The sequence below is a fragment of the Ammodytes marinus genome (genome assembly GCF_949987685.1).
Source record: "Ammodytes marinus genome assembly, chromosome: 3".
In the NCBI taxonomy this organism is placed as follows: domain Eukaryota; kingdom Metazoa; phylum Chordata; class Actinopteri; order Uranoscopiformes; family Ammodytidae; genus Ammodytes; species Ammodytes marinus.
Genome location: NC_137232.1, coordinates 27,661,475 through 27,674,042, shown reverse-complemented (window position 1 = coordinate 27,674,042; position 12,568 = coordinate 27,661,475). Strand labels below are relative to the sequence as shown.

General features: G+C 41.2%; 1 protein-coding gene across 1 annotated transcript in view; it reads right to left on the bottom strand.

Annotated features, from left to right (window-relative positions):
• Window positions 1–12,568, bottom strand: part of arap1 (ArfGAP with RhoGAP domain, ankyrin repeat and PH domain 1) — a 54,289-nt gene that overhangs the window by 28,148 nt on the left and 13,573 nt on the right. The window contains exons 3-11 of the mRNA XM_080054010.1: window positions 7,008–7,168; window positions 5,916–6,004; window positions 5,752–5,834; window positions 3,992–4,144; window positions 3,572–3,641; window positions 2,821–2,941; window positions 2,464–2,648; window positions 2,084–2,190; window positions 881–1,080 (exon numbers count right to left, since the gene is read on the bottom strand). Of these exons, the coding sequence (XP_079910136.1) occupies window positions 881–1,080; window positions 2,084–2,190; window positions 2,464–2,648; window positions 2,821–2,941; window positions 3,572–3,641; window positions 3,992–4,144; window positions 5,752–5,834; window positions 5,916–6,004; window positions 7,008–7,168 (1,169 nt within the window). The remainder of the gene's footprint in view (window positions 1–880; window positions 1,081–2,083; window positions 2,191–2,463; window positions 2,649–2,820; window positions 2,942–3,571; window positions 3,642–3,991; window positions 4,145–5,751; window positions 5,835–5,915; window positions 6,005–7,007; window positions 7,169–12,568) is intronic.

The following is a 12,568-nucleotide window of genomic DNA, read 5'->3' as shown; positions in this document are numbered from 1 at the left end:
TGTAGGCTACGGGAGACGCTCCTCTCCATCTGATCGCTGATCCGCACGCATCATTATCAAATGTAATATTTTCGCTCGGGGCTCCCGGTCAAACCACAACTAATCTTCCTAACAATGGCGACAACAACACTTTCCCATAATGTGAAGCTGATGGCGATTTATTAAAAAAGAAAAGAAAGAAAAGGCGCAGTGCTTCCTGCAATTGGGTCGGATCGAGTCCGGCCAAATTCACACCACAAACGAACTGCAGCAGAGTGCGTTTTGAAGCGCATCGAGACTACCTCTTCAGCTGGGTCTCGGAGCGTTTGTTTGGTCCGCCCCCGAGTGCGATTGCTGTATTCACACCTGTCTGAAAGATGCGCACCGAAGGTGGAAGTGCACCTGAGTTCGTTTCAACCGAACTAAACACAGCATGTGTGAATACACCCTTAAAGAGACATGATGGACTCATTGGTAAAGCATCAAGAAGGTGAACTCCTCATGTCAACTATCCATCTCAAATCACATAATTTTTGCATCAACATCAGCAAAAATGCCACTTGTAAATGCTTGTGTAAAGGATATTGTCATGTTATCCTTTTTAAATGTATGAGTTTTTATACTAGGCTAATTGATATTCGGCTTCCATTCCTATGACTGTCCTTGCAGCATACAGCATAACTAATCCATATATCCCCTGTATAATTATAAACTCACTTCAAAGACATATGAATACGCATACACTCAAACCCATTCTTACTAACAATGTCAAAACTTTGTTCAATAGAAATTCACACATTAACAAACAACAAATATAGAAGCAGAAACCACAAACACATGAAAACAAAAACACACATGATTCCAAACACACACACACACACACACACACACACACACAAACCTGCGCATCGTTTGCAGACCACCACGCACAAGTTGATGGCAGCCCATTCGGGTTTGGGAGCCTCGCAGTCGGCACATAGGCTGTTGCTAGGCTCTGCCCAGATCCGCTCCGCCACCTCGCTATTGGACAAGGCCTCACCTATGGCATTCCGCATGGCGTCCACCCACTGCTCTCGCACCTGCTCTGACTCTGCAATGAAGCTGCGGAGAGACACGAACACACGTCCGAGTGTTACTGTTGACATGATGGCGTCGATATTTCAACTGCCAAGTGACAGAAATGCGAAAAGCTTGTGCTTGCCCTGTGTGTGTGTGTGTGTATGTATGTGTGTCCTTCTGCTCATGAGCCCACTGAATACTGACTCTTGCTCTGCGAAAATCTACTTGAGTCAAAGACTGGAAACTATACAATCACATACAAAAACAGACTGTTATGACGAAGCCTCCCATGTCTGATTACTTCCTCTTTTCATCTGTCCAACAACATGTTGGTTCTTTCTGTCCATAACACACACATACATAAACCTTCATAAAGGGATGCAAAAATGTACACTCAGACCGAGACACACACACAAACATACAGTCAAACTGTTATACAAATACACAACGCCTTTTCAGATTTCCCCATCTTGTCAAGCTGAGCCCTTGTACTGCAGGCTGTGCCCTTTGAGCCAAAAGACCACACACACACACACACACATATATTTCTCTCACTCTTCTTCTCACACAAACACACACTCTTACAAAGGGCTTTTCACATTCTGGAAAGATGTCCAGCAGAGGTCTCTGTGGATAGTTGGACAGGGGGGAAGTTCTTAGCAAAACAACATGATCTAATTTCCAGTAAGCAAGACCAACTCGGCCTAACTTTGATTTACAATGAATAATGATCACATTTGCACTTAAAGCCTCAGGGGAAAACATAAACAGACTCAGTCAGAATGTGTACAATAATTTCAATTATGTGTATGCACAAGAAACTTACAGTTAGATACACAAACAAAGCACATATCAAGGTCAAAGTTTTAAGATTATTGTATACACATGGCAAAGAGAGAGGTGTGTGTGTGTGTGTGTGTGTGTGTGTGTGTGTGTGTGTGTGTGTGTGTGTGTGTGTGTGTGTGTGTGTGTGTGTGTGTGTGTGTGTGTGTGTGTGTGTGTGTGTGTGTGTGTGTGTTGCATTTCCGTGCACATGATGCAGTACCTGAATATGCGGTAAGGTGTGGTGAGATCAAAGCTACGTCGATCTGTGTCCTTAACATTTCCTACATTCATCTCAATGGATGTAATCCCCACACCTATACGGTAGTCCTGGAAGAAGAAAAAAAGAAAATTACTTTTTATTTCTTGAGAAATCTTATTGTGGAACAGGAGAAATGATTTCCACTAGTTTTTATACAATTCTACCTTAAGTAAGAAATATGAAGTTAACGTTAAATTTGATAATTGAATGACTAATTTTGTGTGTGAAGGAAGATCTCAACAAAAAGACCATTTTGGTGCAGTTTCTTTGTATAATGCAGCTAAATAACTAACTTAGAATGTATTTGAAGTATGTAATTTGGCACTGCTCACGTTCCTTACCTCAATGTTTTTGTAGAGGTAGACTTTATCTGAGGCCACGACAGTGTAAAGTTTGGAGCGTAACCCCCTGAGCTCCAGATAGCCCTGATAGTTTGGGCTCAAAGGTGAGGCAGGGCTCATGGTGCTGCGTGGATGGCGCCCTCTTGTGCAGTCCTGCAGTACAGTCACCCAGCTGGTTCTGTCAACTGAAGGGAATTTGCAAACATTCATGAATTAACATGTTTAGTAAAACATACAAGCACAAGGATATATGAACCAAGTCACATGTATATTTGTGCACGTATAAGACATGCACATGAAATACTAAAAAACGCGGTGTGCATACATTTTTATGATGACCAGATAAAGCAGACAGACCTTCGTTTTCAGCCCTGAAGATAAACGTTCGGTTGCTTGTGACGACCTCAAACTTCAGCTCTCCCACACTGGTCACATTAGTGATAAAGGCAGTAGAGATGATCCCCTTAGAATACACCTCCTACAACACACACAAAGCAACAACTACTAAAACAGAGCCCTAACTAGCATACGTGTATAAATGTATGAGTGTGTTTGTGTAAGCATGGGTGGAAAACCCAGTATTACAGCATCAGTTTATCTAATGGGCAGTTCACACGGTAAGCATTTTAAGCATCCACAAATTGCACATCTCACAGAACCGATACACTTCTATTTGATCAAATCCACACTGACTCAGAGACACACATGGTCATGCTTTTCACAAAGCCCCAGCTGTTTGTATGATTAACCATGTCTGTAATGATTGATGAAGGCCTCCAGTTCTGCTTTGAGCTTTCCGGTTTCACCACACACATACTTCCTCTACGTACAACCAATGTGTGGAAATACAATCAATGAATCAATTAATAAATACACTGTTTTCATCCTGTAAACATGGTGCCCACTTGAAAACAGTTTTTGTCCAGAGATCTCTGCCGTCAGTCATTGTGTTGTTGATGCTGAATACTGGTTACAACAACAGTGATGGCCTTAGTAAGTAAGTTGTGCTCGCATGCTACTCACATAATGCCTTTGATGTAGATTCCGAGTAAGTAAGTATTCCCAATGAGAGTGAATAATGTGATGGAGTTACTCTCGATGTTGTTACCTTGTCATTGTCGAAGTATCTCAGGTAGTCAACGTCTAGCTTTACCCATCGTCTCTGATAATAAAGGGCCCTGTGTAGGAGGGCACACGCAAACATGTATTCAAATAGCTTTAAGCACATTTTCATATGAAAAGAAAAAAGCTAGGAGCGAGGATTGTCATTTTTAACCTCGGTAGTATTTTGATGTGAAAAAAAAAAGATTAGTTACCATTTAATTTTATTATTAATTATGGGCCTAATAGTAAATGTGAAATGTTAAAATGAATCCTCTGAATAAAAAAAGGAAAAAGAAAAAGGTTTGGTTGGACTTGTTCAAGTATAAAAAAAAGAAGCCCACAATGAAACCATACCTTGATCTTTTGTATTGATGTCATGTTTAAAGCTATCAACATGTATGTGTGTTCGTGTTATCATTCATACCCCTGAGGTGGATTTTTGTCCAGCCAGCCTATCTTGATGACAGCGGCGAGCTGGGTGCTGTCTTCTTTAGTGGCTGCAGCAAGTCTGCCTGAGGTTGGAAAATAGACACTGCCTTGCTGGTTGCTGAGGACTTCATCCTGCCATAGGGTAGGACTTTGGATGCACAGAAATAGACACACACACACACACACACACACACACACACACACACACACACACACACGGTAAACAACATCAATAAAAAGAAACCTAAAGGAAATTGCTGTGCAGTAAACTTAATACTTTCATCAAATGAAATTGTATTTTTTTAAACAAATAAATAGAACATTTATCATAAGTCACTGAACTTCATCAGCCAGGACACCAACAAGAAATAAGCTTCTGTTGTACTGATAGTTTATCAAACTACTACATTTTGAGAGCTTATATGAAACAAAAGGACTGACAAGATTCACAATTAAACTGTGTATTGCTCAACAACAGCTGAACTTTAAAAAAATACTTCTTTCTACAAGAGTGACATGTGCTTTAAATGGATCAGCCATGTAGATTGATTACTCACAATCCCCAAAATGTCATGATTCTGCCTGGGTCTCTTTTTTTGTTTTTTGCCTTTTTGCCCTTTCTGCTTGTCTGGCTTATTGCAGGGTTGGAGCAGGTGTGTGGGGAGTCAGTTCTAGCACTCACAGCTGCCAGCAATCACCAATCAACCGCCCCTCATATACCCGGCCAGACCTTCCAGATACTGCCAGATTGTAGTTTCAGTTCACGCAGTTAGTAGCTCTATCTCGCCTTACCTACCTGTTTGCAGCTCCGTTTGCACCTTTTGCCTTGTCCTCATTTTTGTTGTTTTTCTGCCACAGCTCTCCCGGTCTGACTCCCCAACGGCTCCAACCTGCACCAGCGAGCACTTCCCCCCGGACTCTTCTACCCGCCTGCTCTGGTTTGCTCTCACCCTAGCCCTGGACATTCTCCATTGCTCTCTCCCTGGAACCCTCCCCAGGACAGTTGGATTTTCCCTGGATCCCGACCCAACCCCCAGCTGATTCTTGTTAAATAAACCTTCTTAAACTGGTACTGTCTCCGCGCCTGTGTCCTCCCTGTCCGACCGTTACACAAAAGAAGCCACAAACCTTAACCTTCATTAACTGTTCTCACTTGGAAAGCAGCTTTCTACACCTCTTGCACACATAGCTCTAAATAAAAATAGTGTTTTTGTTTTACTAATGACTGTCATGAAGCAAGACAAGTGCTTCATCTGTTTAAGTAATCTATTCAGTGGCCTGACACTGACATAGAACTGCACTTCTGCACTTTAGCATGCAAGATAAACACTTCAAAGAGTACTATCATGCTCTTCTTGTGTTCTTGAGTTATTTTGTGGAATAAAGAGATCCAAGAATTTGGACATATCAACTGCGACAAAGGATGGACTGTGAAAAACAAGCCTGTCTTGATTTACCATTTGCCATTTCAAGTTCCCCCAACATTTTGACAATTACTCTCAACACTAAAAAACTCTCAAATAATCCAAGAGAGTTCAGTCTGTGAGTCAGGCCTCTCCACTAAACAATATAGATATACAGTATACCTTAGACAGATAATTGTCATGTACAGGTAACTTTATTGTACAACTAAAGGTTAAGGCATGTATTTCATAACAACGTAATACAAAACATGCTGGCTTCTTTCAATTGTATACACTCTAATTGTGAGTTTGTGCGAATGTGTTTTTTGTGTGTTTTGTGTGCATGACTCACTCATCATCATCCAGCAGCTCATCGTCACTGCACAGAGAGCTGTACCGTCCCTTTGCTGGCCTGGGGACTTGCAGGGACATTTCCTATAGGAGGAGACAGTCAACATTCACATTGTGCCAGGGGAAGAGAAGCAGAGTGTAAAAGAAGGAAACATTCATACTAACCCTGCCTGGTACGTTCATACGCTGAACACTGGAGTAAAACAAGTCTGGATCCTCGTATTCATCAGAATTATCATCCAGGGAATCCAACCCTGAGAAGAATAAATATCAAACTACAGATTCCCAATGTGTACAAAAGGAATTCAACAAACTCAAAAATATAATTTTGCTGAGCCTCAATAACCATAACACAACACAGCAATACAAGACACAATTGTCTTTTGCGTTTGGGACATACCCTGGAGGACAGATGTTCAGAGAAAAAGAAATCCACAGAACAACAAATGTTGAACATTCATTGTGAAGTTAAGCTTTCTTAAGTCACATGCAACCCACAGAATAACATGTTTACATTCTTTCTCTGTTGGTAACTGGATGCCAATCTGAGAAATGCAGAAAATGACCTTGTTGTGGGAGAAACAGATTAGGCGCACTGTTTAAACCAGTTACTCAGGTTATCTGGTTCTGCATTAGAGTGATAGCTGCGTCAATCCATGTTTGTGAACACAGAAACTGAAGTGTCAAGTAAAAACAGCTGTGTGTGTTATTTGGCATATATACAGTAAGTACCAATTTGTCAGAATTAGCTTTTCAGGTTGAGTTACACATAAAACAAATAATAGATAGAGCCAAAAATGTTCTTCTGGCACATGAGACAAGGCAAAAAAACATATCAAGTTGAAAGTTGAGAGAGAAACATATTGTGATTGACAGACACCAAGTGTGCAGAGGCAGTTTTATGTCAAGGAACCAAAATGCTTTGCACTTCTGCAAATGGTTGAACAAATGCAGTGGTCCAGCGGTTGCATGGAAAATATGAGTTTCTGTTATTTTTCTAAACTGGAAATGACAAATTGTGATAAATCTGATAAGTGCTCCAGTCCGACTAACTGTACTGTTTGTTCAGTGAACAAGGACAAACATGCGGGGAACTTCGGAGAGTTTTTGGATTTTGTTGGTAGAATAAATCTCTGGTTCAGCCTGAAGTAAAGCTAAGCTTGAAAACTAGCCTGATAAGAAGCAGGCTACTCATGAGGGAAATATTTCCATAGTAACTTAAATCTCATTGAACAGAGCAATGTATCTACTACTTACGGGACTCATGGATAGGTTGAGGGACCCTCTTGGCGGGTAGAGCCGGTTGAGTGTCAGGTTTAGTTGACAGTTGGTCTTCCTCTGTTTGGGATGTCCTGATGCGAGGTGGGACTTGAGGGGTTTGATCTTTCTGCATCTCATCGGCCTGGGTGGGAGAGCGGCTGGGGGGTGAAGGGGTACAGGACAGGTCAGCAGAGGTTTGGAGAGCAGGAGATTCTGAGTCTTCAGATAACTCAGTAATCTGAGCTCTGGTGAAAATCCCAAACAGACGGCTGATTCTATACATCCTGTGTTGAGAGGAAAGCCCCTTCTCCCTTTCTCCCCAACTGTGTTGTATTTTTCTCAGTCCATAGTCAAACCTACTTACTTACTCCAGGCAGCCAAAACAAGAAAAAATGTCCAGTTGCAAGCAATCAAGTTATGGTCAGAAAATACACAAACTGTAACTAGCCGAAATCAGTCCACATAATTGACTGTTGCTCCGGAGTCTTGGACAGTGGTAGGAGATTTGATCCCAGAGCTATGGGCAAACCCACATCCCTATGCTCTCTGTCTTGACTGTATAGTTTCCCCACTCTACTTCAAGCAGCAAGTCTGAACCTGCCTGGCCCCGCAAGATCTCCACGAAAACACACTCTGTATGCCCTGTAAACGTAAACACACACACACACACACACACACACACACCACAGTATGTGTACACCCTAGATGTGCCGGTCTACTGGTTGTGCATTCAATTGTGCTGAAACATTCTAATGGAAACAAAGTAAGTTGTATAACAATGTGTATTGCTTTTTTTCAGAGAGCAACATGAACCCTTAATTAAAATTAAAATTAAAAATTAAATCCATCCAGGAAAATGTCAATTGATCTCAAACTTCACTTTACCTTCTCATGTGAACAACACCTCAATATACTAAAAGGTGCACTATGCAGTTCAGGTGAGAGTTATTTGTTTACATTAGGAGATCCTGACGTGTTTACAAAACATATTTTCACTACATGTCACTCTTAGTATTGAATAATTCTATAATCATGATTCAAAACTAAATTATTTGAGGCACCTGGAATCAAACGTAAGACTAGAATATGCTTGTAAAGTAAAATGTAGGCCCTGCTGCTGTAAACAACAACATTGAAACAGTAACTTTTCAGGTAGCTTTCCAACTTTAAACAGTGTCCCGGGGTTCCAAGAGATTGTTTATTCAGTTAAGAGAATATAGCTTAGAAAATTTTCACTTCTCTAACACACCTACAGTATCTCACAAAAGTGAGTACACCCCTAACATTTCTTCAAATATTTCATTATATCTTTCCATGCGACAACACTGAATAAATGACACTTTGATACAATGTCAAGTAGTCAGTGTACAGCTTGTATAACAGTGTAAATGTACTGTCCCCTCAAAATAACTCGACACACAGCCATTAATGTCTAAACTGCTGGCAACAAAAGTGAGTACACCCCCAAGAAAAAATGTCCAAATTGGGCCCAAAGTGTCAATATTTTGTTTTGCCACCATTATTTTCTAGCACTGCCTTAACCCTCTTGGGCATGTAGTTCACTAGAGCTTCACAGGTTGCAACTGGAACCCTTTTCTACCCATTCATGACGACATCAAGGAGCTAGTGGATATTAGAGACCTTGCGCTCCTCCATCTCTCGTTTGAGGATGCCCCAAAGATGCTCAATAGGGTTTAAGACTGGAGACATGCTTGGCCAGTCCATAACCTTTACCCTCAGCTTCTTTAGCAAGCCAGTGGTCGTTCGGAGGGGTGTTTGGGGTCGTTATCATGTTGCAGTACTGCCCTGCGGCCCAGTTTATGAAGGGAGGGGATCATGCTCTGCTTCAGTATGTCACAGTACATGTTAGAATTCAATGAACTGTAGATCCCCAGTGCTGACAGCACTCATGCAGCCCCAGACCATGACACTCCAACCACCATGCTTGACTCTAGGCAAGACACACTTGTCTTTGTACTCCTCACCTGGTTGCCGCTCCACACTCTTAACACCATCTGAACCAAATAAATTTATTTTGGTCTCATCAGACCACAGGACATGGTTGCAGTAATCCATGTCCGTAGTCTGTTTGTCTTCAGCAAACTTTTTGTGGGGTTTCTTGTGCATCATCTTTAGAATAGGCTTCCTTCTGGGACAACAGCCATGCAGACCAGTATGATGCAGAGTGCGGCGTATGGTCTGAGCACTGACAGGTTGACCCCCCCACCCCTTCAAGCCCTTCAGCAATGCTGGCAGCACTCATACGTCTATTTTCCAAAGCCAACCTCTGTGTACGACGCTGACCATGTGCACTCAACCTTCGTAAACTGGGCCGCAGAGTGGTATTGCAACATGATAACGACCCCAAACACACCTCCAAGATGACCAGTGGCTTGCTAAAAAAGCTGAGGGTAAAGGTTATGGCCTGGCCAAGCATGTCTCCAGACTTAAACCCTATTGAGCATCTTTGGGCCATCCTAAAACGGGAGATGGAGGAGCGCAAGGACTCTAATATCCACCAGCTCCTTGATGTCGTCATGAATGGGTAGAAGAGGGTTCCAGTTGCAACCTGTGAAGCTCTAGTGAACTACATGCCCAAGAGGGTTAAGGTAGTGCTGGAAAATAACGGTGGCAAAACAAAATATTTACACTTTGGGCCCAATTTGTAAATTTTTTCTAAGGGGTGTACTCACTTTTGTTGCCAGCAGTTTAGACATTAATGGCTGTGTGTCGAGTTATTTTGAGGGGACAGTAAATTTACACTGTTATACAAGCTGTACACTGACTACTTTACATTGTATCAAAGTGTCATTTATTCAGTGTTGTCCCATGGAAAGATATAATGAAATATTTGAAGAAATGTGAGGGGTGTACTCACTTTTGTGAGATACTGTACATTTACATAGTGCACCTTTAATTTGGACAACTCGTTCTCATTGCATTTATAGGACAAGAGTAACATTGAAATAAGGACAACATGATTAGATACATTTCCAATCAAACACATTGACACAAAGCCAGTAGGTCTGTGATGCTGAAATGAAAAACTGTTTCACCAAACGTTACAACGGCTCAGGTTGTCTTGCATTCGAGAGGATAAAAAAAGCATCCTTATTAATGTGGTTTTGAATGTGTAGAGAATGCACGAATATACAGGACCTTAAATATACACACACCATTTAAATATAAGTTACAGCTTGGATATTAATAACGGCATGTTCATAATCCACTTCCTTCATACAAAGTCACGCTTTGATTTCTTTACTATTATGTTGTTTGGTCTGGCTGTGAGAGGCTACTATTACGTTAACAAACACATTTGTCACAGTATAGGCCACTGTTTATAAAGAATGTTACTGATCTCTATTCTTATAATCAATTGGTATTTGGGGTTCCGCATAAAGAAACAGATATTCCGTCATTTTGAAATACATTTAAACAATGAAACACACAATTTTCCTATCTGATGGGAAAGTCAAGAGTGAGCACACAGGCCTTTGTTTCTATCCATCCAGTATTGTGAAAGTTCCTCTTTATGTGTCCCTCTGTATTGAATTTCCTTTGACAATGATCACTTGTTTGTTTCCTAAACCATCTTCAGTGTAGAAGGTTAAATAAAGCTCATATATTTACCTGCAGCAGAGGGCACAGCTGCAGACTAGAGGTCCAAAATTCAGTTTAGTCAAATTGTCTGTGGGCTGAATCAATCAACGGTTCTGTTGTGCAGTAGCCCTCTAATGTAGTAGCGTCCGCATTAGCTTTCAAGACAAAAATACCTATACAATACAGTCAAAATCAATAGGGGGTCAATTGAATTACTTTTTCAAGCACTTCAGTTAACTATTGTGGTGGCAGATATTGAATGTTGGAATGCTTATTAATGTAATAGGAAACATTGTATTTATCTTGTATTACTCCTGTATGTCTAAGGTTAAATTCCTCAAATGTATTGAAGAGTACTCAGACTGTACCTCCCCAACTGTACCTCCCCACCCCTCCCTTGCCTGTCTCTCCTGCTGGTTCTCTGACCAGCCTGCCCCTCCCACGCTTACAATAACAATGAACGCATATTAGGAACTGTCTGCCTCTCAGCCTGTCTCTCCTGTAACGTAATTTAGATATCAATGTATGTATATTTGAGCTGTCTGCCTCGCCTCCTTAAATACATGATGATTTTAAGGAAGGGGGCTTCACTCTTTGCAAAGATACCCAGTTGTATCGCAACCAGTGAAGACCTCCGGAGAATCCTTGCTATCTTGAAATAAACCTTTTTGCTTCATCAAACGTATCATTCTGCTTTATCTCACGACACTATCTTTGTTAAAGAGTAAACTAGAATAACGATACACAACAAGTCTCACAATGACGGGAAACTGACCTGTTGACACAGTTCCTCCTTTTTCTCAGAGGAAGAGTGCTGACAGAGGAGCTGCTAGCTAGATGCTATATTTAACCTGCTCTCTGCAAACTAATACACAGTGGGCTGAAAGAACAATGAACTCTACTCTCACACTGTGTGTGCGTGTGTGAACTTATACGGAAAATTTCTACCCTTTATCCCAGTCCCTATTCAACTGACAATAGCTAATGCCCCTGTGTTGTAGTATGTGTTGACAGATGAAAGGCATGTTAGGCTAGCAGCATATGTGCTAGCATGTCTTTTTTGGTCATACATAATGTATAACAGTCTGTATGTTATTGCTGATAGGGAGTAATAACATTTAACCTAAGCACACAGTATTTATCTTAGTAAAAACCTTGAACTTTATGCCTACATGCCAGCAATGACTACAAAATCCCATGTTACTAGTTTGTGTTGTGTTTTAGACATACAGGTATCATGCCAACATCAATGTTGGTTCCCTAAAGCTGTACAGTACCTGGACAGGACAGGATATCTGGTCTCTCAACCACCATCGTTAAAACTTTACAACATAACAACTTCCCTACTCTTGTCAAGTTCAGACAAACAAAGGGAAACACAGTGCACACACTTGTTTTCTACTCACATTCAAAATAGTTGTCACACAGCTGTAACACAACAGATCACATGAACACAGCAAGAAGTGAACAGAGTGAGGAAGGGGGATAAGAAGGAGACAACGCATGCTGAGGACAAGTACAGACTGAGAAATGATATGTGAGGATTAATATAAATGCTACCTGTCCCAAGATGTTCAAAAGGAGTCCTCTTCCATGATGATAGAGAAATGTTAAACACACAGAAGCACACCGGAGGAAAAATGAAAAAAAAAATGGGGGGGAGGAAATGACAAGTTAAGTGGTAGATGGGAGGAGGCGACAAAGCACACTAACAAGGAAACAAGAGAGTGAGTGAATGTGTTAACCGAGAGGCTACAAAAAAGTCTGAAGGTATTTCCTGCTAACAAAATCACTATTTTGTCACTCTCTCTTTAAAGGAGGGAGACTCTTTAACCGATCAGTGTTGTAACTTCCTCCCTCTCTCCGAAGCTATAGTTTCCCTTTGTAACAGAGAGAGAGAGAAGGTGGATACATTACTAAAAATAACTCCAAAGCCTGAGGCAAAGATTAAGTTT